Source organism: Muscardinus avellanarius (genome assembly GCF_963383645.1).
Source record: "Muscardinus avellanarius genome assembly, chromosome: 7".
NCBI lineage: Eukaryota > Metazoa > Chordata > Mammalia > Rodentia > Gliridae > Muscardinus > Muscardinus avellanarius.
The window spans coordinates 111545029-111572118 of record NC_137793.1 but is presented as its reverse complement, the minus strand read 5'-3'; the positions used below and the strand labels follow the sequence as shown (position 1 = coordinate 111572118).

Below are 27090 nucleotides of genomic sequence, written 5' to 3'. Positions count from 1 at the left end.
GTGCCACCATGCCTGATTTGATATCACTTTAGGGCCTCCACTTATATATTAAGTTTTGTGTTTGCTTAATAACTCATTGTTATTCTCCTAGAAACCTTTTCTGGGTTTAGGATTTCTTATTAGAATTCTGGGGCTGATTTTCAATAAGCCTTGCTTAGGAATCCATTTTCAGAGGACTCCTTAACAATCGAGAGAGTGCCTCTTTCCTCTTTTATTTCTTCACATAATTTCTGGTGAAGAAGACTGATGGTCTTTTAAATCATCTGTCCTTGTTGCAAAGCTAGTTCAGAAACTTGAGTCTAAAAAGACATCCGTCCATTTTACCAGCTTGATTTCTGACTGTGCGGTACTTCCTGGATGCTTGGCGCCACCTGCTGGTGGGAAGGAGCTTGGGTTTTGAGGCTCTAGGTAGAATGGATATACTATGAAACACTCCAACTTAGAATAAAGGAGAGAAAGCGGAAGTGCCCCTGCCCGTTTGAAACTGAGATTTATTTACTTGTTTTTGTCTCTAGAGTTGGCATGAGTCGCAGGTTTTCTCCTCATCTCTTGTCTTCGTTCTGTCTTGTTTCTCAGCGTAGCCGCCCTCTGGGGTGGTAACCAGCACACGCTGTTGGTTGACTTGGTCACCCGTGGTCTGTTCTGTGACTTTGGGCACCTTCTGCATGAGCTGTGGCTTCCAGGCCGTGCAGCCTCAGATGGCCCATCTCGCCGCTTAGCACCTGCTTGCCTTCTGTAGGAAGATAGCATCCGTCTAGTATTCCTCCTGCTGTGAGGACTGAATGAGATAATACTCTCCACACACCGAGCACAAGCCTTTTCTTTAACTGGAATGTTAGGATTTTTGGCTTCAGTGAATTTCCCTTTAACCTTATTTCAGAGATACCATTATTAACAACTAGAGCTTGTTAGAAGATCTTAAACCCTTTAAGCTTGGAAATTTAGCAATGGGTCTCAAATTCTTTTATTTATTTATTTATTTATTTTTAATACAAAATTTTTATTGAACATAAATGGTATACATTTAAACTATACTTGGTGCCCTCTCCCCTCCCCCAACCCCGTTTTCCCTTCCCCGCTTCCACCAATGATTGTCCAGGTTAACCATGCCATATTCATAATTTTACGCATATTCGGATATAGACCCTCATTAACCAAGTTCAGCCTTCCTCCTCTCCTATCTTTCCATTTAAACTTTGCTGATATTTTCCCTCCATTATCTGGAGTCCCACTGGTATCCTCTGTGTTCCCTAGTTTGGGCATATTAGAGGAAACATATGTACCTTCTCCTTCTGTGCTTGGCTGATCTCACTTAACATAATGTTCTCCAGGGCTTTCCATCTTCTTGCAAATTATATAATTTTGTTCTTCTTTATGGCTGAATAGAATTCCATTGTGTGTATTTCCCAAAGTTTTGCTATCCATTCATCTGTTGATGGAGGCCTGGGTTGGTTCCATATTTTGGCTATTACGAATTGTGCTGCTATGAACATAGGTATGCATATGTTGCTGTAGTTCTCTGAATTCAACCCCTTTGGAAAAATACCCAGGAGTGGTAGAGCTGGATCATATGGTGGATCTATTCCCAGTTTTCTAAGGAATCTCCACACTGATCTCCATAGTGGCTGAACTAGTTTGCATTCCCACCAATAGTGTAAAAGAGTTCCTCTCTCCCCACATCCTCGCCAGCATTTGTTGTTATTTGATTTCTTTATGCTTGCCACTCTGACTGGGGTTAGATGGAATCTCAGTGTAGTTTTGATTTGCATCTCCCTGATGGCTAATGATGAAGAACATCTTTTCATGTATCTATTGGCCCTTTGTATCTCTTCTTTTGTGAAGTGTCTATTTAGTTCATTTGCCCATTTCTTGATTGGGTTGTTTGTTTTGCTAGTGTAGAGTCTTTTGAGCTCTTTGTATATTCTGGATATTAGCCCCCTATCAGAGTGGTGGCTGGTAAGGATCTTTTCCCATTCTGTAGGCTTCCTCTTTAGGTTATTGATGGTTTCCTTTGATGAGAGGAAACTTTTTAGTTTGATGTTATCCCACTTGTTTATTCTTGCTTTAATTTCCTGAGCTTTGGAGGTTTTGTTGAGAAAGTTACTGCCTGTGCCAATATGTTGTAGTGTTGAACCTATGCTCTCCTCTACTAGCTTCACAGTCTCAGGTCTAATTTCTAAGTCTTTGATCCATCTCGAGTTGATTCCTGTGGATGGTGAGATATAGGGGTTTAGTTCCATCTTTCTACAAATGGACAGCTAGTTCTCCCAGCACCGTTTGTTGAAAAGGCTGTCTTTTCTCCAGCATATGAATTTGGCCCCTTTGTCAAAGATTAATTGACTAAAGATGTGTGGGTTTGTTTCTGTATCTTCTATTCTAATCCACTGGTCAGTATATCTGTTATTGTGCCAGTACCATGCTGTTTTTACTACTTTTGCTCTATAGTATAATTTGAAGTCTGGGATTGTGATGCCTCCCTCCTGCATGTTTCTTATTTCTGAGAATTAGCAATGGGTCTCAAATTCTAAGACTCATCTGACCACCTGGGGTGATCCCACATTGATGCAGGCTCCAATTCAGGCAGCCATTCTGAGTCTGGAACCTGCGAATCGGCCCATCTGACCTCACACTTGGGCGGTGCCCACACCGCCTCCACAGACGCCCTCGAGCAAGGCTTTGTGGATCACACGCAGGGGACAGGGGACGGCCCTGCGGCCTCGGGGTCTGTCTCCCGTGGCTAGTCTCATGCGGTGGTCATTAGGACTGCATTTCTCTGTAGAGGAGAAAAGCAGTCCAGAGCCTCTCTCCAGAAGACACTTTAACTCCAGTTGTGTTACTCAGCAGCAACATCTTGTCGTCTGTAACAATCTTCATCAGCCGTAACACTCTTAAGAGATACTGTCTAAGAGGATTCCATCCTTGATCCCACTCGGCTTTGCCCTCACTCGGAGACTCACCCGACCTTTATGTACAACCTGCTTGGAAACTGCTCCCGTCTCAAACGGCGACTCTACAGGCGCATTTGCCGAGTGGATGAGGCGCAGTGTCCAGAAGCTGCTCTGATGCTCGGGCCTCTCCTCGCCACATGTGGGAACCGGAGCCTAAAGATGCCTTGTCTCTAGAAACCTATTAATCTCTTCTTCTTTTGAAACAGAAAACCAAAGAATTGCACTTCTAGACCATCTAAATCATAAATAATCTTTGATCATTAATCTTGGATGGTGCCTTAGAAGGAGTTTTGACCAGCTCACCCCTTTTTCTGGGACATAGATAAAAATTTGTTCAGGAAAATAGGATATATACATTCAAGGGAGAACTCAGGCTACTCTGAAAGTAAGAGAAGCCAATACCCCTTATTTAAAAAAAAAAAAAAGGACAGTGTAAACATTTCAGTAAAGATTATAAGAACCACAGCTGATCTCAAGCTCAGGGCAGGATTTTGCAGTTCAGTATTGGGGCTTAAAGCTGTTACTCTGAATATAGTGGGCAAGCATTTAATAGTAGCTTATAAATTCTTCAAAATCTCTCCAGTTTTAGTTATTTTGTTAAGAGATTGCTAAGGGTCTTAAAGAGTTCATAAGTAAACAAACAAACAAACAAAAGGAATAGAAAAGTAGCACTTCTGAGGACAGATGAAAGGAATTAAGATGATTTAACCAGGAGCTGGGCGTGGCGGCACACACCTATAATCCCAGTCCTTAGGAGGCTGAGACAGGAGGATCACAGGTTCAAGATCAACCTCAGCAACTAAACGAGACTGCTTCAAAATAAAAAATCAAAAGGGACTGGGGGGATCGCTCAAAGGTGGAATGCCCTTGTGTTCAATTCCTATTATTAAAAAAGAAAATTGTTGGGCATGGTGGATTCAGGAGGCTGAGACCGGAAAATCGTGGTTCGCAGACAGCCTCAGCTACTTAGTGAGGCCCTCTGCAACTCAGTGAGACCCTGTTTCAAAATAAAGAATAAAAAATAGGGCAGGGGATGTAGCTTGGAGGTCAAATGTCCCTGGGTTCCATCCCCAAACCCGCAAAAAAAAAAAAAAAAAAAAAAAAAGATTAGTGAACCATGAAGAGGATTCCTTCCAAAGCAGCCTCAGTGACATGAACAATCGTGACCAATGTGTTCTTCATTTCCTGGGAGGACATAACAGAAGGAGGTAAATTTACACTAAAGCAAAAGGAGCCCAGGGCTGGGTGTCGGGCAGAGCCACACGGTGAAGCCCAGGGACACTGGAACACAAGCGGGGCCCCGGTTATCGTCCTCAGATTCTCTGATTATCACCAGTATCTGTTTCCCGTAGCTGGGGTTTGGCATCGGAGGCCTACGCGGGTACACCTCCTGGGTCCTGTCCACTTCGGTGGTGTGGCACGGCCTGTCCCGTAGGGCTGTTGGACACCTGCCGACGCCATGCCTCCCTATCCTCAGTTCAACTCAGCTCTGTTATATGGAAAGCATTTTTAAACCCCATTAGCAATTAAGGTATAAATGTTAAAGTCCAAATTAGTCAGCTTCCATCACTTTAAAGAAGCAAAAACTGTAAACTCTTCTCTCCATTTCTAAAGGTTTTTAAGTCCCTTGGTCTCTGCTCCCTGTACTTCTTGGTACCCTCTCCCTCCTTTAAGACCGAGCTCTTGCCGGGTGTGGTGGCGCACGCTTGTGATCCCAGTGCTTGGGAGGCTGAGACAGGAGGATCACACAGGTTCGAAGCCAGCCTCAGCTACTTAGTGAGGCTCTCAGCAACTTAGTGAGACCCTGTTTCCAAATAAAATATTAAAAAAATAGATCAGGGGTGTAGCTTGGAGGTAGAAAGTCCCTGGGTTCCATCCCCAGGACCACCAAAAAAAAAAAAAAAAAAAAGACTGAGCTATTAACTACTCACAATGATTGGGAGAAGGAAAGAGAATCTTTTTCCCCCAAGAAATTAAACAAGAAATGTACAAGTCCACCTTTATGAAAATATGTAGCAGATTCATAAATAACTTGACTAACAGAAATCCTATGGGTAACTAAATAACTGAAATCCTCCACACACACCCTGAGCTCAGTTTGGGACCTTTAACCTAATAAAATACCAGCACATGTAGTGCTTCTCTGCGTGAGAGACACTCTCCTAAGTGCTTTGCTTGTAGTGACATTTAATCCTTACCACAACCCCATGAGGAGGTGCTCTGCTTCTGAAGAAACTGAGGCACGGCGTGTTTAACTCACTCGACCTCATCATACAGTTAGGAGGAGGCAGGAGTTGATTCAGACCCAGGGAGGCTGAGCAGACCCCGCTCATGCCTCCGCCACCTGCTGCCGCTCCTTCCTTCCTTCCTTCCTTCCTTCCTTCCTTCTGTCCATTCTTCCTTTCTTTTACTAATGTTTATTAATTTTGGTATTGAGGATTTAACCCTGGGGCATTCTATTTCTGAACTACATCATATGTATATATATATATATATATATATAGTACTGGGGTTCCTGGAAGCCCTTCTACTTCTGGGCTCCACTCCCAGACCTATTTTTATACTTTTTTTTTTTTGGTGGTACTGGGGTTCCTGGAAGCCCTTCTACCTCCGGGCTACACTCCCAAGGCCTATTTTTACATTTTTATTTGGAAACAGGGTCTCCTAAGCCAACGCGCGCGGCTGGCTTCGAACCTGCGTGATCCTCCTGTCTCTGCCTCCCGAGCGCGGGGATTACCAGCGTGCGCCACCACGCCCGGCGATATACTTTTTTTTTAAATTTGGAAATAGGATCTTTTTTTGTGTGGTACTGGGGTTCCTGGAAACCCTTCTACCTCCGGGTTATACTCCCAGACCTATATTTATATTTTTATTTGGAAACAGGGTCTCTAAGCCAGCGCGGCTGGCTTCGGACCTGCACGATCCTCCTGTCTCTGCATCCCAAAGCGCGGGGATTACAAGTGTGCGCCACCACGGCTAGCTTACTTTATATTTTGAAACAAGATCTCACTGATTTCCTGAGAGCCTCACTAAGTTTCTGAGGCTGGCCTCGAACCTGCAACCCCCGGGACTCTCGAGCACTGGGACTACAGGTATGCACCACCAACCCAGGCTCTGCTGTTTCTCCTAAAAGAGACAAAGGCAAGCAGTCAGACCACAGGGGAGATGGCATTTCTGTTCTTTTGGCCAAGTATCTGGAACTGCTACATCTGAGGTCAAGATGGGGAAGGTTGGGGGTGCAAGAGAGCCAGCGAGCCGGAGCAGCTGCCTCCCTGCCACAGGCACTCGCGACCTGGGCCTCCTGGACCACAGGCAGTTCCCGAGGGCACAGGCGCCCTGCATCCTCTCTCTGCCTTCACAGTTACTGTGCCGCACATTTCTACACTTGCCCCCCAGCACTCTGACTGGACCAACTGGTGTCCATTCCCCAGAGCGAGTTCAGCTTCCCGCTGCTTTATGAGCGCCTTGCTTTGTGAAGCCTTGGCCAGTCTGCCCAGGACGGGCCGACCTTCCCTCCTTTGGGCTGCCCATGACACTCACTTCCCTCTTTTGTACTTTTACTCCTTCTTTTGAACAACTTTGTATATAGCTCTACTTTGTACTGAGCCCTGCTCTAGGCACAGTGAAATCAGGCCAACATTCTGACCTGGTGATGCTTATAATGTGTGAGTTTAAAAAAAAAAAAAGAGCTGGGCGTGGTGGCACACCTTGTAATCCAGTACTTGGGAGGCTGAGACAGGAGGATCGCAGGTTTGCAGCCGATCTTAGCAACTTGTGAGGCCCTTCGCAACTTAGTGAGACCCTGTTTCAAAATAAAGAATAAAATAGGGCTGGGGGTGTAGATCAGAGGTAGAATGCCCCTGGGTTCCATCCTCAGTACTACAAAGAAAAAAAAGAAAGGATGAGTTGGAGCAGAGAGATTGATCTGACCTCTCTCCCCCTCTCTGAAAGAGATACTCTGCCCGTGTCGGTCCTGAACGTCTGGGATGATGGGCACTGAAGCTGGCTTTACTGTTAGAATCGGCAGGTGACTGTAATAGATGTCAGCACACATCTTGGACCTGTGAAGCAGAATCTTCCAGAGCTGAACCCAGGACTCTAACCTTTTACCAATTCCCCATCATCATTCTTCACCGGTGCCCCTCTTTTGATTACTTAGGGATCTTGTCTCCTGCGAGGTTGAGACACATACCCAAGCCCATTGGGGACAGAAGTAGAATCATGATACCCATCTACAGTTTTTGGTTTGAAGTATTGTTTTAATGAATTTCTACAGGGAGCTGCCAAACTGTTAAATACTAGTTTTAACTTACTTTGACTAGGTGGGGATGAATGTCACAAGACTTCTAGAACTTTTCCCTGATATTATAGTGTTTTTACAACCACCTTTGAACTCCTATTTCTAGGGTGTCCTTTGCTAACGAGGCCTCTTTGCTGTGTTACAGCTCTCGCTTTTAACTCAGTCCTTGTGGTTTTGTGTGTCATTTCATAGATCTTTGAACAATTAAGTGAACTAATTCTTCCGTGTTTTTGTACACAGGGCATCTCCTTCTCATTATAGCAGGCAGGTCTGTGATTTCTGGTACAATTTCTTGATGTGAGGACAGGGTTTCTTGGAAAAGAGCTTTCAGTGATTTAATTACCTGCCTCTCTTAGGCAAGTACCTTTCTCTGTCAGTTCCTAATAAAGAAACAAGCTCTCTCTTCCATTTTTCGGCTTCACGTAAGTGTGGATGAGCTGAATTTTATCCTGAAGCCATCAGAGGACTGACTGTGTACTTCATGGGACATGAAGTCGTGGCCGTTTGGTTCCATGGTAGCTAATTCCTTACAGAAAATGGTGTGCTGTGTAAATTATATCACTTCACTGAAACATAATGGCAGCTCAGTTACTTTTTGCTGGCTGTAAGCCTGCAATCCTCCCAGGCACTGGGATGACAAGTGTGCACCCCCATGCCTGGCTAACCTTTTGCTTTCTAAAAGAGTTATACTTACTATGGTTCGCTGGCTGGAAGGTGAAGATTTTGCATAGTCCTGGTCTATAAATGCAAAAGTGGAAAAAGGAATTGTGTGGTCTGATATTTTTCTGTTTGTCATGCTTTTTGCTTCCCAGAGGGGTTCGCGTCTGAGCTCAGGCCTGGAGGAGGGGCAGAAGGGAGAAGAGAGGAGGATGTGCTGGGCAGAGAGCGGTGTGGGAAAGGGGGTCAGGAGTCACCTCTGGTTTTGTATATTTAATATAAAACTAATAAATTAGAGGCACAAGGGAAGACTTGGTCACGTGAGTTCTAAAGCAGCTAACATGAGGGTGTGGCAAAAGCCTTTTTCAGGAAGAAAAAGGCTTGATTTTGTCGGTGCTACAATCCTGACCTCTAGCGGACATACTGGGAAAATCCCCAACTCAAACACCCCATTCAGATCTCATTATTTAGCCTTTCTAAAAGGTTTGAGCTTTTTTTTCTTTTCTTTTGTACGGAGGATCGAACCTAGGGGCATTATGCCTCCAAGATATGTTCACAGCCCATTTTCTCTTGAACAGAGTCTTGCTAAGTTGCTGAGGGTTTCGCGAAATCACTGAGGCTGGCTTCAAACCTGCAATCCTTCTGCCGCAGCGCCCCAAGTAGTAGGATTACAGGCCTGCACCACCACACCCATCTAAGGCTGAACTTTTGAGGCGCTTAAGATATGAGAATAAGAATAAAGTAAAAGACATTTTAACTAATATGTTACAATGGTCTTGCTATAGAAACTATATTTAAGAGCAACCAGTATTTGCTTCTTTCTGCATGGTAATTACCTGTCATTTTTACCCTTTTTGTTTTTCTAAACATGTATTAGTATACAGATCATGCAATTATGGAATTTTGCAAAGAGAAGCCAATGGTATTCTGTGCTGGTCACCTGTTATTGTACACAACAAGCTACATTAAAGTGAGTGGTTTTAAGACAGTGACTCTGTACTGCCCTGGGCTCACTCCCCACACCGACATGAGTGAATACAGCAGTGACCGTGGCGGTGAGAGCGGAGGCCCCGCGGCTCCGGCGGCCTGCAGCGACGAGAACAAATTGCCCTTGGGTGGGATTTGTGCCAAAGATGCGGCAAGTGAATTTAATCATAAGGAAAGAGCAGACACTTCAAACTGAGGGACATTCCTCAAAATGACTAGCCACGACGCTTCAAAAACATCAAGGCCTTGAAATGAAACACTGAGACTTATCCTACATGAAAGGAGACCAAAGAGACATGATGGCGAAATCCTTCTTTTTTTCAGGTCTGGGGATGGAACCCAGGGGCATTTGATCTCCGGGCTATACCCCCAGCCCTATTTTTTATTCTTTATTTTGAAACCGGGTCTCACTGAGTTGCGGAGGGCCTCACTAAGTAGCTGAGACTGTCCACAAACTGCGATCCTCCAGTCTCAGCCTCCCAAATGCTGGGATTACAAGCGTGCGCCACCACGCCCGGCATGATGGCGAAATTCAAAATATGGCCCAGGATTGCATCGTGGGCCAGAAAGGGCCATTAGTCGGGCAGCTAACACAAATTTAATACTGATTTCTTGGTTTTGGTCATTGTACTGTGGTTAAGTGAGATATTGGTGTTCGGTGAGACTGACTGAAGGGCCTCTAGGAAGGGTACGTAGGATTCTTGGAACTGTTCAGCAAAATTTGCAAAGCATAGAATACCATTGGCTTCTCCTAAATCTAAAATTATTTCAATATAAAATTGTTTAAATTAAGCCGGGCGTGGTAGCAGCGCACCCTTGTAATCCCAGCATTCGGGAGGCTGAGACAAGAGGATCACAGTTCTCAGACAGCCTCAGCTACTTAGTAAGACCCTGTTTCAAATTAAAGAATAAAAAATAGGGCAGGGGGTCTAGCTTGGAGGTAGAATGTCCCTGGGTTCAATCCTGGGTACCACAAAAATGAAATAAAAACAAAAAGAAAAAAGCCAGCCATTGATTTTGCCCATGGTGTCCCGAGTCGGGGACTTGGGAGGCTTCAGACGTGTCACATCGCTGACCCTATTACAGCAGTCAGACCTAATTCACTTCCAGGACGACGTCACTCCCATCCCCAGCACCTTGGCGATCCTGAGGCTTCGTCTTTACCCGTGGCCTCTGGTCCTCCAGGCCCTCTAGCTATTGTTTGGGACTAAGTGTGGTTGTACTTCTCACGTGTGGCTGGCTTCCAGGAGTGAGCGCACCTTAAGACGGGCGTGGGAGCTGTCGGTCTTAGGGTCTGGGCCCAGAAAGTGCCATGGTATCCCTGCCACCAAATCCTGCCTGTCAAAGCAGTAGCATAGTTGCCAGATTCACAGGAGAAGACCTCACCTCTGAGAGGGAATGTCAAAGGATTGTGTCCGTCTTCAGTTCCTGGGAGACGTCTAGCCAAAGTCTCGCTGAATACGTGGTTGAGATGTAGCTAGTGACGCGCAGGGGTCTGCTTCAGTCTGGCAGGCCACGCTGGCTGCTGGCTTTGCCGTTTAATAACATCCTGATGTCTCTGAGCTCAGTTTTCTCATCTCTGAAATGGTGACAATAACACATACTCCATAGAGTTGTTGAAGGTATTGAGAAAAAAACATGCAATGCTAGAGAACAGGCAGTAGGTACAGGGACCAGTAACAATTGCTAGCATTTATCAAGTACCAAATGCACAGTCCCTTTGATAGGCTTTTTTGAGAGTATTGGTTACTGGGGATTGAACCCAGGGCACTCTACCTCTGAGCAACACCCCAGCCCTTTTTTATTTTGAAACAGGGTCTCACAAAGTTGATGAGGTTGGCCTCAAACCTCTGATCCCCCCGCTATCTCAGCCTCCAAGTACTGGAATTATAGGCACACACCACCATGCCTGGCTGGATATGCCTTTAAAAAAAATTCTGTGTGGCACTGGGTATCGAACCCAGAAGGCTTCTACCTCTGAGCCATACCCTCATGCCCCCAGCCCTTCAGCTTTTTTTGCTTTGAAACAAGGCCTCATTAGGATGCTGAGGGACTTGCCATGTTGTTGAGGTTGGCCTTGAACCTGCGATCCTCCTGTCTCAGTTGCCAAGTACTGGGATTACAGGCATGCACCACATGCCCGCCACAGCTGATACACCTGTTATGTGTTATTTCATCAAATCATTCCCTCTTCAGGAGTGGTATGTTCCCCTTGGATGGGTCAGAAAGGGCAGCGCACCCTTCCCTGGCTTCCTCTTCCCTGGGCTGCTCTGGATTTGATCTTATCTGCCTTCTACTTCCACGGAGTATTCATTGCCCTTGTATTTCAATTCCTTGGAGCCTGGGGGCGGAGGCACCTTTGGCACTTTCTGACCTCCTCTTCAGCTTCCATCCTCGGGGCCATCAGCCTGGTTTCTTAACAGCCTCATACAGTCGGTCAGCTCCCTGCGAGTCCACGACTGCTTGCGCATCGGAGCTGAGATGCTCAGAGGCTTTGTCCAGTGGGTGCTCTGCGTCTGCCTCTCTTTGATGCAGGATTGTGGGTGCTCCACTGCTGATCTGTCCAGGAGCGCCGTGATACGCACTGGGGGGGCAGTTGCTCAGTTTGGGGCAATTACTTGTAGGTGTTCTTTAAAGCAAAGATACCACCAGACTGTCGGGGACTTTAACAGTCACGTCCAAATCAACTCTTCACGCACTCAAGCCAGTCACCGGAGGAAGGAGGGAGCCCTTTCTTTCCACAGCAGCTGGGTGTGGATGACCTCATATGTAAGCAGTCAGCTCCTGTGCAGGTCATCGAAGGAAGAAATTGATCAAAGAGCAGCTGACAGAGCCAGGTGTGATGGTGCGTGACTGTAAACCCAGTACTTGGGAGGCTGAAACAGGAAGATTGCAGGTTTGGGAGCTGCCTCAGCAATATAGCAAGACTCTCAGCTACCTAGTGAGACCCTGTTTCAAAACAAATAGAGCTGGGTGTGGTGGTGCAGGCCTGTAATCCCAAGTACTTGGGAGGCTGAGACAGGGGGATCACAGGTCTCAGAAACTTAGTCCCTCTGCAACTTAGAGAGAACCCCTGTTTCAAAATAAATAGGGCTGGAGGATAGCTTGGGGGTAGAATTCCCTGGGTAAATCTCCAGTACCTCTCCAAATATCCCCCAAAATATAGGGCGGGAGTGTAGCTTGGAGGTAGAATGCCCCTGAGTACAATCTTCAGCAACAAAACAAAACAAAAAAAGCCAACAGAATTCTGTTCTGTTCCTCATTACTTATTCTAATAGAATTCGTTTGGGTAGAGGTTACTTGCTATCTTGCTACTCTCTACTCTAAAACTTTACCTGTCTTTAAATAGAAAGGATCACTTTAGTTCTTTAGGAATTAGAGGTCATGTTAAGTCTTACCCAAAATAGGGATTTATTCACTGTGTTAGTAAGCTCTCCATTACTGTAACAAATATCTGAAAAACAACAACAGTTTACTTGGGCTCGGACTTGTAGAGGTTTTCGTCTCTGATTGGCCCGTTGCTTTGGGGAGGCAGCCATCATCCTGTCATGGCAGGAACACAGAAGCCCTTCCCTCGTGCCTGGGAAGTGGAAGAGAGATAGAGGAAGAGAGAGAGAGAGAGGGGGGCAGGCCAAGGTCAGGATCTGCCTCAAGGGCACACCCCATGATCTAGAGACCTCCCACTAGGCCCCGCCCCCGAAGGCACTAGCACCTCCCAGTAGCACCACCTGGTCCTAGGATCCAAACGGCAGTGTTCCCTTATCACCGAGCCATCGCCTGGAACTTAGTGGTTGGCAGTGTGACTTCTAGACTGAGGCTGCTTAGCTTAAACCCTAGATCTGCGCTCACTAGCTGTGTGACCTTAGAAAATGTACCTCGACGTGTGTGTGTGTGTGTGTGTGTGTGTGTGTGTGTGTGTGTGTGTGTGACTGGGGATTGAACTAAGAGGCATTTTTTCATCCATACTACACCCAGCCCTATTTTGTTTTGTTTTGAAACAGCGTCTCGATAAGTTGCCAACAGTCTCACTAAGTTGCTGAGGCTGTCCTTGAACCTGCAGTCCTTCTTTCTCAGCCTCCCAAGTCCTCAGATTACAGGTGTGTGCAACCACGCCTGGCTTTACCTCGACTTCTATAAAGCTTAATGTCTTTGTGTGTGAAATGGAATTTAGGGCTGCTGAGGGGTGAAGTAAAGATGTGCTCTGAATGTAATAAACTCAGATCTTGGCACCTAGGAAATACCCGTGGGTGTTTTGCTCGTACGTATTATTTTGCATTTGTACTGTAAGTGCTTAGGAATAGCCATGGTGCTATAAATAATAAGTGGTCATAAAATATATATCTTACTCTTAATAATTCTTCAAAACTGTTTTTATTTTATACTTTTATTGGTGCTTTGTTCTTACACATCTTAGTGAGAGTCAAAGTGATACAAAGATACTTCAGATATTATTTTGATCCCTACTGTGTACACTTGTTTGCCCCTTAATAACAAATTGCCAGAGATTATATATTCCTAAAAAGAGAAAACAACATCTTGAGAATGTTTGATATCTTTTCCTTTTAAAATTATATTTCAAAATTCCAGTATTTGAGAGGCGGAGACAGGACAATTTCGGGTTTGAAGCCAGAGCACCAATTTAGTGAGTTCCTCGCAACTTAGTAAGACTCTGTTTTAAAATGAAAAATAAAATAGGTCTGGGGTGTAGCTCAGAGGTAGAATACCCCTGAGTTCCAACTCCAGGACCCTTCCCAACTGTATGTATATTTTTAGCCAGACATGGTGGTACACACCTGTAATCCAAGTACTTGGTAGAGACTGAGACAGGAGGATTGCAGGGTTGAGGACAGTCTCAGCAACTTAGCAAGACCCTATTCCAAACAAAAAAATAAAAGGTGCTGGAGGTATAGCTCAGAGACAGAATGCCCTTGGGTTCCATCCCCAGTATCACAAAAACAAACGAACAAACAAACAAAAACATTTTAGCTCAACTAGGCAGAGGCTAGATCGTGGAAGAGTATACAGAAAATAAAGTATCAGTGAAGGCCTGAGTGAGTGCTCACTTAGAAGAGAAAAGGGTTTACTTTTAATATCATCCTTGGCTCGGAGGAGTCTGTGCTGAGAACAAAGCTGTGTTGACGTCACCACTTACAGTGCCATGCCCCACTCCAAGCTTATTAAAGGCAGGTCTGGGGAAGGTTCTTATAATTTAATGATACCTCTAATTATATTCTTAAATAAAAGTAGGTCTCCTTTAAAAGAAAAAAATAATTAAAAGTATCTGACTAAAGCTGTTTCCTTTACTGTTCTCTTGAAATCATAAATAAAATTTGCAGTTAAATAAAGAACTTAATAAAATTTTATTTTATTTTATTTCCAACAATTCTTAAGTTTAAACAGATCTCATTTGTTTACATAGGCTAGCTACTCTAGTCTACTTTTTTTTGGGGGGGAGGCACTGGGGATTGAACCCAGAGACATTCTACCTCTGAGCTATACCTCCAGCACTTTTTTTTTTTTTTTGAAACAAGATCTCACTAGGTTGCCGAGGCTGACCTGGAACCCTCAATCTTCCTGTCTCAGCCTCTCAGGCATTAGGATTATAGGCAGGTGATACCACATCCAAGTGGACAGGTCTTTTCTCTCTTGGCCTGCAAGAGATAAGAAGGTCACAGGTTCATTGCCAGCCTCAGCTACTCAGTGAGGCCCTCCCCAACCTGTGAAACCCTGTTTCAAAGTAAAGAATTAATATATATATATATATATAAGGCTGGGGTATAGCTTGGAGATAGAAGCCCCTGGCTCCATCCTCAGTTCTGCAAAAAAAAAAAAAAAAAAAGAATCTCATGGTTTCATTAGTATCATGTGAAGATGAACACAATTAGGAATTTTATCAAAAATATATAGAAGTCTTGGGGAGCATATTTCATAGAGTAGTTATGATTTTCACTATTTTTTATTTCAGGGTTTGAACATAATCTTTCATGTAGCCTTGGCTCTCCTAAAGGTAAGACCGCTTTAATCTTAAATTATCAAACCATTTTACCTCTTTGCCCTCGGAACTAGAATAAATCAATTTGCAGCCTTTGACTCATTCTGGGATTTTATACATAGAAAAAGAAGACTTGTCTGAGAAAGTCTGGTCCTCTTTCTCTCTCCTCCTCCTCTTAATTGTTGCCTGTCTGGATTCCTTTGTTATTTTTACACTCTCTTCACTCTCGCTGCCCTAGCTCTTCTTCCAGTAACCTGAAAGATACTTTCATTTTTATGAATGGAAGACAGAGAGTTGGGCAGAAACACAGAAAGTTGAATAAGACAGAAAGTTAAAATCTGTTTTCTGTCAAAATAAAGCCAGCTTTTTTCCCCTTAATATATTTCTCACCATAATAATATCCCTGGAGGTACCTAAACATATAATTGAATTATTTAAAAGCTTCCATAATACACTGACTAAAAATGAAACTGCCACATTTCACTTTGCAATTCTTTTCTTGATAGCTGGAAATTTATAAGACACTTTAGAATTCAATTATAATTACCTTGTTGGATTTTATATCAACATATCAATACAGTTTTAACAGTGTGGTAACAGCAAGCTACAGAGTTGGCGAAAATAACGCAGTTGAGGAAGACATTTTGTCATCAAAGGCAATAGCTGCCTTGTTTATAAGAAGACACAGGCTCAGCCTTCCCCAGGAAAACCGAATGGTTCAAGTCACAGACATTAGAATCTGATATATTTGGTTCTGATTTCAGCCCTGCTATCTAACCTGGGGCAAATTAAGTGCTCAGAGCCTGAGTTTTGAGATATTAAGAAAAATTAATCTATGTCATTATGGAAATAATTAAGATGGCACATAAAAGTTCTTAAGATAGTGTCTAAATTTTTATTGTCTAATAAATGTTAGCTGTCATTATTATGATTGCTGTCGGCACTCACAAGGTAACGCCACGTGTTCCTCGTCCCGGTCATTCTGCCAAGATCAGAGGAGAGTGGGCCTGTTCATGGGTGGGATAGCCCTACACCCATCAGTAGTGGGAGGGCCTCCTGATAGTGTTGGAGGACAGCCTTGATTATTCATCATTAACACACCTTGATTCTAAACAAAGGCAAAACATAATACAGGTCCTTTGCAATTCCAGAGGTAGGTCGCTGATTGTTACTCTTAAACATTTGCTTTGTGTGAAGTTCCTTAGATGTACTTTATTTATTAAATCATTTTGTCTTTATAGAAGGACAATTCTTATGCCAAAGTTATTAACTTAGGAAATATATCTAACATAGTTTAATAACATAACATAAACGTATTTGCACATATCTTCCAATGAATCTTGACCATGAATTTTTTTCTTGTCATTAAAATAAATCAAAACCAAATACTTCCAACATGCTTTCTCAACAGGACTGGGATGAGACTTAAGAGTGCCTACGTAGGGAAAGCATTACATAGTTCAGACTAAAAATAACATTAAATTGTAAATAAGTTCAAGAAAGTCTAACAAGCTTTTGATTTTTCCTGTTGTGTCTCATTTTCTTTTTAATGCAGATAGTATATCTTTCCCCAAATGTCTTTCACTGTTGATCTGCAAATCCATGGCCTGGTGCTGTCAGCACAGGCTTCGTCTGTCCCTTGGGTGACCCAGGACTGCCCCTTGGAATGTCAGTGCTCTACTCTGTGTCAGCTCAATAGTGTAGGTGCTGGCTCGTTGTCTTCTTGGTTAATATGTTGACTTCTTTGTATTATTTTTAATTATTTTTGGCAGTGTTCACCCGGACATACCTGGGCAGAGGACAGCCTTTGGCCACTGAGCAGAAAGGACCTCTGAACCTAACCTAATTTTTAGTAAAGCTGTAGAGGGACTTTGGGTTCCTCTATACTGGAAATATCTCTTGTGATGAGGGGCCTGTGAACTAACATTCTTGAACATTTAGTCTCTGTTAAATGCTGGGATAGGCCCCTACCCAGTTAATAATTCAAGAGACTAAGGCCCAAGATTTCCTAAGATATTTTGTCTCAGTACTGGCAAACACTGGATTTATATTTTTTAAAAGATAACACAAGCTGGGTGTGGTGGCATATGCTTATAATCCCAGTACTTGGGCGGCTGAGACAGGAGGGTCGCACAGGTTCGAAGCCAGCCTCAGCTACTTAGTGAGGCTCTCAGCAACTTAGTGAGACCCTGTTTCCAAATAAAATATAAAATGGGTCTGGGAGTATAGCCCGGAAGTAGAAAGCCTCTGGGTTCCACCCCCAGTACCACCAAAAAAAAAGAAAAGAAAAGAAAATAGGTCTGGGAGTATATTCCGGAGGTAGAAAGCCTCAGGGTTCCATCCCCAGTGCCACCAATAAATGAATGAATGAATGAATGAATGAATGAATGAATGAATGAGGGATGGATGTCTCTGCTGCTCAGTTTGGTTTAAAGATACCTACTTTCTGAATGAGACATATAGTCTATGATGCAGCTGGAAAGCCATCAAGGTGGAAGAATGATTCGCTCTAGCAGGCAGTGTCTTCACACTGTTTCGTGTCCAGAAGGCAGGCCATGTCTTCGTCCACCAAATCATTTATTACATGAACTATTTCGTAGTCAGAGCGCAGTGCATTTTGTAGATGGGAGATGATCAGAGTTGACCGCAGCCATTTCATATCGGGCAGAAAACTTTATGAGAATAGCTTCTTTGCTTCTTGACTGTGGTTAGAGACAAGTAATAAATAGTCTTCCCTCTTTTTCCCAGAGGAAGCGTAATAAAAATTAGGTATAAAGTTTTTCTCATGCTTTAGTCTGTGAGTATATAAGTGAATATCATCCATTATGAAGAGAAAGGTTCATTTCGGCTCTGTGTGTCGGAGGTCTCAGTCCGTGACAGTTTGGCCCCAGCGTTTTTGGTCCTGTGGTGAGACAGGAAGTCATGGCAGAAGCATGTGGCCAGGGAACAAAGGAAAGAAAGAGGAAGGGCCCAGGCCCACGTTCCTTTCCGGGACACGCCCAGTGACCTCAAGACCCCCACTCTGCCCCACCTTTTAAAGGTGCTGCAACCTCCCAACAGTGCCGCTCTGGGGACCAAGCCTTTAGCACATGCTCTTGTGAGCCATTCAAGAGCCAAACTGTAGCAAAAAGGCATAATTCATCCACTGTTAGTGTCTTCAAATGGGGGAGAAGAAATGGATAAAGTAGGCTTAATAGAGAATGAAAAAAAATTTTTTTTGTTCAGAATTATGACCTGTTTGAGAGATTAAAAAGCCAGTTATTTTTAGCAGTAGGCTGATATGTTCCTTTGACCTTCCAAAGGAAAGTTCCCCCATCCTTTGCCCATGTGCCGGCATGGGCAAGAAGGAGTAGATGGTGTTTTAGCATCTCTACTCCCCTCTCAGTGAAGAGCAGCTCCCTGAGAGACTGGAAAATGGTGGTCAGTTCTCCTTAGTGCTGGGTGCACCGTGTTGAGCTCACAGTTCTTGGTCCTGTGCTTGAAGATGGACTGAAGTGGTTAGAAGGTCTACAGGTTAGAAGTCTACAAACCTGGGAAAAAATGGAAACCCTCCACGTCCCCTTGGTTTGGGAGGGTTTCTGCAGTTCCGAGGCTTCCTGAAGGAATGCCTGCAGTCCTGCAGGTGGCAGTAAAGCACCGCTGCCCCGCCAGAAACCCTGTGCGGCACTTTGAAAAATGTGAAGTTGGTATTCCTTTAATTTGGTTTTCTTTCCCAACATTCTTTGCTGTTTAAATTGTTTGTGTTTAACTTTGCTCTGGTGTATCTTCAGTTTGAGGACAGGTTTATTTATATATTTATTTATTTATTTATTTATTTATTTATTTATTTATTTATTTTGGTGGTACTGGGGTTCCTGGAAGCCCTTCTACCTCCGGGCTACACTCCCAGACCTATTTTTATATTTTTATTTGGAAACAGGGTCTCCTAAGCCAGCGTGCACAGCTGGCTTCGAACCTGCATGATCTTCCTGTCTCTCTTCCTCCCAAGCGCAGGGATTACAAGCGTGCACCACCACGGCCCGGCGAGGACAGGTTAATTTAAAGATGCTATATAGTAAATGTAACCAACACAAATACGGGGGTTCTCGCTAGCATCCGATATTTTAAAAAATGTATGGAATTTTAGTGTCAGAAATAAAGCATTTTATGAATTAGGGTTTTATATCAGAAAAAGTCTGTCATCACAGAGCTGTGCATATATTAAATCGCACCTTGAGTTTGTTGACGCAATTTCCCACTACTTATTTCTCATGAGATGGTTCAAAATGCCAGGAAGAAAGATGACTGAAAAAAACACATCATGTTCCAGGTAGCCGGTGATTAATTTGAACTTAATGTACCCTAAGAAATATGCGATCATTTGGTAGAGACCTGAGCAATAAAATCCAATGCGTTCTTTGCCCTCTTTTTGTGAGCAAAATAAGAGCTAAACATCAGCCCATTCAGCTCTCATTGCTGAGAGCACTGACACGCTCTCTCCACCTTCATCCTCTTCTGCTTTGTCCCTGCTTGTAATAAAGGTAGGTTCTGCGTTCATTCTAGGGCTGACTCCCCCGTGTCCTCGGTCCGTCCTCCCTGCCTCCCTTTGGAGGAGTCTGTGATGGTTGGTTAGTTCACTTATTCAGTTGGCCCTTTTTCTTTGGTACTGGCGATCAAACCCAAGGTGTTGGGCTTGCAAGGCAAAGCTTCGCCACTGAGCTGCATCCCAGCCTGGTTAGTCACTTACTCAACAGACATTTTGAGAGTGTCTCCTATTTCCAGGTGCTGGGTTGGCGGGCGATACAGAGGTAACACATTCAGTACCCTGAAGTGTCATGAGTCTAATAGAGGAGGCAGACAAGCATAGTTAGACGTCAGTTTGATTGGACCTGGGCTTTAAAGGGGAGATTTGGAAGCCCAAAGTCAGGGCGCCAGTTTTATTCCAGAAGAACCAGGAAGGGTTTTCTGAAGATGGCAACTGAACAGAGAATAGGAAATTTTAGGTTGGGTGTACAGGATGCAAACGAAGTACCGTGAAAAATGGCTGAGGCGAGTACATTTAGGGTAACGCGCAGGAGGGCGCTCTGAGGGGCTTTCGTTCTGTTTTTGCTATTGGTTTACTCTGAGGTCTAGTCAAATCATCTAACCTTTCTAACACTTCATTTCTTCATACATAAAACAAGGGGACAAGAAAATGTGGCATCTAAGCCTCTAAATTTATTTCATACAGACTGTCGGCCACATTGTATGGGGTGTGTGTGTGTGTGTGTGTGTGTGTGTGTGTGTGAGTTTATGGTATGTCTTAGACAACTACTTTAGGCTTTTAATGAACAGAAAAGAATCATCTTATAATTAGCACATTTGTTTAAGTACTTGGTGGACTTCATCTATGCTACTAAAAAAGTTTACAGAATAATATAATAAAATTAGGAGCAAAAGAATAATCTATTTATTGTTTGTAAAAATCAGTACCAGTAGCTGAGCATGATGGTATAAGTCTTTAATCCCAGCTACTTTGTAGACTGAGGCAGGAGGATCTCAAGTTCAAGGACAGCCTGGGGAATTGAGTGAGACTGTGTCTCAAAAATAAATAAATGGATGAAGCCGGGTGTGGTGGTGTGCACTTGTCATCCCAGTATTCGGGAGGTGGAGACTGGTGGATCATGGTTCACGGACAGCCTCAGCTACTTAGTGAGGCCCTTCGCAACTCAGTGAGACCCTGTTTCAAAAATAAAAAGAATAAAAAATTAGGTCTAGGGGTGTCGCTCAAAGGTAGAATGCCCCTGGGTTCCATTCCCAGTGCCACAAATATATATATATATACGTGTGTGTGTATATATATATATATATATATATATATATATATATACACACACACATATATATACACATATATATATACATGTATATATATGTATATATATATAAATATGTGTATATATATATATGGATAAATAAATAAATAAGTAAAGAAGGCTGGGGTTATTTGTAGGTCAGTGGCCTAGCATGTGTGAGGCCGTGGGTTCAAGTTCCAGTGTCAGAAAGAAAAAGAAAAAATGAGTGCCAGAAAATTTTTCTCAATCCAATTTGAAAGCCTCTTTAGAATCATCGTTGAGTTTGAACCACTCATTTGTTCTGAATTAGTGAAATGTTGGTCTACGTCTAGTGCACATACCTGCGTCCTATGATTATTCTATCAGGTTTACTGATGATACATATATTAGGTGGTAAAAATATGACAGCTGCCATTAATAAATATGTAACCATGCAGCACAGTTTGTGAGTAGCTCCCAAATGCACTTTAAAAAACAGCTAATGAATATATCGTAAATGCCTGTTGTCTCCTGAGGACCTGAAACATACTTGGTAGCTGGGCGTGGTGGCTCACACCTGCAATCCAGTACCTGGGAAGCTGAGGTGGAAGCAGTGCAGGTTCCATGCCAATTTCAACAATTTAGTGAGACCCTCAGTAATTTAGCAAGACCCTGTTTTGAAATTAAAAGTAAAAAGAGCTGGGGGTATAGCTCAGACATAGAATGCCCCTCAGCTCAACCCTGAGCACCCTTCCTCCAAAGAAAAAGAGCAAAATATGATATCTGTCCTTTTCACTTAGCATAATGTATGACTTAACTTTAATTTGAATAATCCTGTTGCTATTAATATTGTATTATTATTATAACAGTAATCCTGTTACTGTTAATGGGGCTTAACACATTGGTTAAGAACTTGGCTTATCAGAATCCCAACTGGGGCTGTCTTACTACAGAGCCACTGTTCTTGACACGTAAGCTATAGTATGTGTGTGCGCCTTAAACCTTATAACTACCTGGTGAAGTTGAGATTATCATCCCGCTTACTTACCCAAACCAGGAGCTCTTGCTCAAAATTCCATGTTTTTCATATTTGTACAGTAGGAGACTCCTAATATGTAGTGAAATTGGGCTCTATTTTGCACTGTCTGTAATGGAAGATCATGGACACACTTATCCATATTATTTGAAGACTTCATATTCAAAGATAGTTGAAAAATGTCACTGGCTGAAGGACAGCTGAGCCAGGGAAACCAAGAGCCACAATGTCCACAAACTGAATTTAGGCCATTAAAAATGAACTCACTGTCAAAAGATGATCACAGAACTGAAACGTCCTCGGCTCGTGACTGCTGTGAGACGGCAGGTCCTCCGTTCTTCCAACTCTACGATGTAGAACCACCTGAGTGGTGTTCAGTGCCTTCGCCAAGCCCCATTTTACTCTGAGCAGTGGCTGTGTGTGAGCTGATCGTTGGGAGAGATTATCAGGAGACTTTTGTAGGGGATGTCACTGCCCAATAAAGTTCTGAGGGCCCTTCTTATCTGTACACGTTATTGGCATTGCTTTTCAGCATGAGACAGAAGACTTCTGTTCATCAAAGTGCTGACAGTTTGATGAGTGTGAGCATCCGTTGATATCATCACAACAGTATCACCAGTCAGGAAATCGAGCTGAAGCATAAACAAATGTATTTCATATTTGGTTTATGCATGTTGAGAAAAGGCTGGACTATGCTATTTTACTGAAAGTACAATCATAACTCCATAGGCAAACTTTCTTTCTTTCATTTATTTATTTATTTATTTACTTAATTACTTACTTATTTACTTATTTATTTTTGTGTGTGGTAATGGGAATTGAGTCCAGGGGCATTCTGCCTTCCAGGTATACCCCAAGCTCTCTTTTGTTTTTATTTGGAAACAGGGTCTCGCTAGGTTGATGAGTCTCACTAGTTGCTGAGGCTGCCCTCAAAACTGAAATCCTCCTGTCTCAGCCTCCCAAGTACTGAGATTACAAACGTGTGCCGCCATGCCTGGCTTTCCTTTTCTCCTTTGACTAAGGAATTTAGTTTGGGCAAAGCGGGTAAATTTAGAGCAAAACCATTTGTTGGTGGCATTTGAAATCTTAAGGAATAATTTTTATTTTCAACACAAAAACAAAGAGTACATAAAAAATACCATTAAAAATACAATGGTTTAAATGATAGTGTATTTCTCTCACAGATCCCAGACCAAATAGAAGAGGATTTTTCCCCAAAGGCAGGCAGCTTAGCTCTGTGAGATCACGCAGGGACTCGATTCTGCATATAATTTGGTCCACCATCTTCTGGGATATTGTTCTCGTGGACATGGATAAAGCTAGGTACATGCCTTACCCATATTACATCCAGAGGAAGAGGAAGGGGAGGAAGAGAGTCCCAAGGAGATATATAAGACAAGCAATTTCCTTTTAAGCAAATAGTGAGGAAGTTTCATCTGTCCTTTCTATTCAGGTTCCATCGAGAGAAATGTCTGTGCCACACTTAGCAGCAAGGGGAGTAGGGAATGGGGTTTGTAGCTCAGTCACCAAGTGCCCTGTGAGAAGTCTTTGATGTGTGGAGGGAGAACATTTTTAAAGAACATTTAGTAGTCTGTCATATTCTATTCAACTGGTCGTGCAATATTTGCGATCACCTGTATTCCCACACATAGAGGCTCCTTGTCTCCCAGGGGAGACATTCCAAGCTTCCATTCGATTGCTCCCTCTGATCAAAGTCAGAGGGCTCTGGATAACGCCCTTTCCTGTCTTGCGGGTAGGGATAATTCCTCATAGTCCGGTGGCAAGTCATTTGCTACCTCATATCCATGTACAGAGGTATGATTGCGATGGCAGCTGTCATTCAGAACAGGGGAGCAGAGGATGCACGTCACAGTCAGTGGGCCACAGGGGTTTCCAAGACTTTCTGCTGTAGCATAGAGAAGTTTCTTGGTTAACCTCTCTGGCCGTCCCCTGGCTCTAATCTCTAGGAGATACACCATTGTCCTCTGTCCTTTGCGACCATGTGTAAAGATGGCATTAGAGAACACACCTTCCTGGGGAGTTTCTGGGCTTCAAAACTAGTGTTTGTGGCGATTTGGAAGCCTGAGTATTGTGTTAGCAGTGAAATATAGGCTTTTCTTCAAGATCAGTCTTTTCATGTCTTTGGGGAAATAATTCCCTCCTTGCTTTTATAGACTTGTGGTCTTTTTGCTTCCAGTCTAATCCTTTTGAGTAAACAGGTCCAAAGATTTCTCCGAGGCATGGTTCTTCAGACTACTTGTCTTATTTTTCTGCTTTTGGTGGTTCTTCTCTGCTTTCCTTTTTTGATGGTGGTCACCCTGAGGCTAGCTGAAACCACAAGCTTAGGAGAAGAAGTTCCCTCGCTTTGACCTTTGCCTTTTGTCCGCCTCTGTGCTTTGGCTGAGAAGTCTTACTGAGAGATACTTAGGAAGAATATGGAGTGGATTTCCCTTCTGTTTTGGAAAAGGAGTTGGATTTTCAATCCTGAGATCTCCGGTCACCATACTTGCCCGCTTTCGTTTGTTAAGTGTTTTCCAGCCACTTTCTCTAGATGACAGGCGCCACTGGCACATGGTCTACTTGTCAGGTTATCAGAGGTAACCATTTTATCCAAAATAAATAGAAAGCAAACACTTTTAAAATAGAAAGGAGACATCTTTCAATTTACAGTGGTTTGGGGGACATAAAGGACCATCTGTGTAAGGTCAGCTGCCCTACCAAATAGATCTTAAAATACAGTGGCTTCAATAAGGAACTGTTTTTTTTTTTTTAATGTGGTGATATAAATATAGGATGTGGTCCAGACCTTAATGCATGTCAGCAACACAAAATTACTCATGAGCCCATTTTCCCTTCATCCTGTTTTTTTTGTTTTGTTTTGTTTTTGTTTTTAATCAAGGTTTCTCAAACTCAGCACTGTGGACCTTCTGGGACAGTCTGTTCTTTGTTGTGAGTGGTTATCCTGTGAGTTATACAGTACTCGGTGCTATACCTGACCTCTGCCTACTAGACACCGGTAGTGCCTCTCCAGTTTGACAAACAGTGTCTTAGACATCACCAAACGTCCCCTCAGAGACAAAACCACCGCTGATCGAGAATCACTGCTTTATTGACCGAGAATCTCATTTTAATCACTGTGTTCAAAGCAGAGTTTGATGCATAATGAAGAGAAAAATTGACAAGTCAAACTAAACATAAAGAGAAAAGTGAATCTCAAAAAGAAAAAAATGAGCAAGACAGGAGGATCCCTGAACCCTGAGGCAAAAGGAGGAGGTTTCTATGCTAAGCTAAAGTAGACTTAAGCCAACCAGAATGGACCTGGGCTTTCCAAAATATGCTCTTAATACATCAAATGTCAATTAAGAAGCAGTCTGGGCATCAGTGGCCAGCACAAAATGTTCAGCTGCCTACCTTAATGGCTCGGATTATCCTCTGGGGTTTGGAATGTATGCCTGGGGCGCCTTCCTGGCAAAATGGCTGTTAAGTCCAAGATGGCTGCGGTCAGGCCAGGCTGGACCCTACAAGCGGCAGAGGTGGCCCTGCATGCTCAGCGAGCATCCTGAGTTCCAGAAATGGTGCCCAGAGCAAACGAGGACTAGAGCACGAGCCTCACCCTTGCTCCAGCCGTTCACTTACGCAGACTCACTCTGCCCACACCAGTGCCGGAGTAGCTCTGGTGTTTCCCTAAGACCTATACTTTGATTTCAAGTTTTATATTACAAAGAAAAGACATTAATCCTTCTGATTAATATTTTTAGACAACAAATATAAATCTTTCACATGGAACATGGATACTGAACCCCTTCCTAAAATCATACTTTCCAAATTTAAAAAGCTTTTGAAATAATCATGCACCGATTAAAACCTTCCCTCATTTAAGATGATTAGTCATAGCTACAGCCTCAGACACTGTTTCCCTCCTGCTTTCCCATATTTAGTACATATTCACTGGCTCCTAAATGTTGAAGATTGAGTATACTCCTCAGCCCCCACCCTGCCCCGCCCAGCTGGAAATGGACACCAGATGACCCAGCACGCTGCAGGCTACCCACTCTAAATCCGCAAACAGTATTCTCCCCGTTTTCTAAAGCTACACACTACAGGTCTCTCTCACCCCTAACCCTGGTCATCATTTGCCACCTGCTTTTACATGACAATCTAAGTGGAGCTAAGTTTCGGGAATATCGTTCTCTGATAGCTTGCTTTCTTTTTTTATTTTTATTTTTTTTTAGTACTGAGAATTGAACCCGGGGACATTCTGCTTCCCCACTACACCCCAGCCCTATTTTTTATTTTTCATTTTGAAACGGGGCCTTGCTAAGTTGTCGAGGGTCTCACTGATTTGCTAAGGCTAGTCTCAAACCCCCAGTCCTCCTATCTCAGCCTTCCAAGCACTGGGATTATAGGCCTGTGCCACCTTGTTCTTCAAATATTTACTTGACGTCATAGCTGTTCAAAGGATCTAAGGGAAACTATTTAAACCTCGTTTCTCCATTCGTTGCTCTTCCCGAGGCAGCAGCCCACACGGCATGGGGCCGGCGCTTCGTGTCCTAGGAGAGCTTAGATTGTTTAGTGGGTTTAGTGGATTGGGTGGGCATGAGGAAGTACCAGGTAAGGGACCTCAGTTAATTCCTAGATCTTCCTAAGTGAGTTCTACACTGAACACCTTCCCGCTTTGAGTCCATCCCTAATACCAGGGATGTTGAAACAGAAGTACACTGAGGCTCGCTGGTGCACACCTGTGGTCCCAGGTACTCCTGTGGTTGAGGCTGGAGAATCACAAGACCAAGGTCAACCTAGGTAACCTAACCAGACCCCATCTAAGAAAGCATTCAGATCTCTGTTAATCTTCCCTTCGAAATGAGTGCTTACCGTTCAGAGGTGGCTGAGAAATCTCTGCGTCTCTGGCATTTTTCCTTTCACTCGAATGACTCTGCTTTTACTCATCTACATTTTCTTTAGCACCTTTTTTTTTTTTCATCAATTCATTGTATTTAGCCCATTTTAGACTTATTTTCTTTCTCTCCTGTCAGCAGGCTGAGATCCTCCTGCTGTGGTAGGAATTGGGGGCGGCGGACCCCAGAGGGGTGGCGGTGGTAATGGCAGTCTCTTCACCCCGAGGTGGCAACAGAGGCAGAGGTTGATAGCTGAGCAGGTGCACGGACAGAGGCCACTGACACACACGCACGCAGGCCACCAAGCGAGGCCGGCCAGGGGCTCGCATCAGGGAGCTGAGCGCAAAGCCAAGAACTGACCTGATTCCCGGGAAGCCAAATCAAAATGGTGCAACGCAGGGACACCACGCCTGGGGCAGGGGCGGGGGACAGGGAGCAGAGGGGGTGCTCTCCTAAACCCACCTGGCATTTCCATGTTCTGCA

At 43.7% G+C, this 27090-nt stretch overlaps 1 protein-coding gene across 2 annotated transcripts in view; it reads left to right on the top strand.

Moving 5' to 3' along the window:
* The window catches only part of RABGAP1L (RAB GTPase activating protein 1 like), a gene marked incomplete at both ends in the record, with an annotated part of 518644 nt that overhangs the window by 337468 nt on the left and 154086 nt on the right, over positions 1–27090 (top strand). For both annotated transcript variants that reach the window (XM_080699626.1, XM_080699625.1), the window contains one exon: positions 14858–14899. In XM_080699626.1, coding sequence (XP_080555752.1) covers positions 14858–14899 — 42 coding nt within the window. The remainder of the gene's footprint in view (positions 1–14857; positions 14900–27090) is intronic.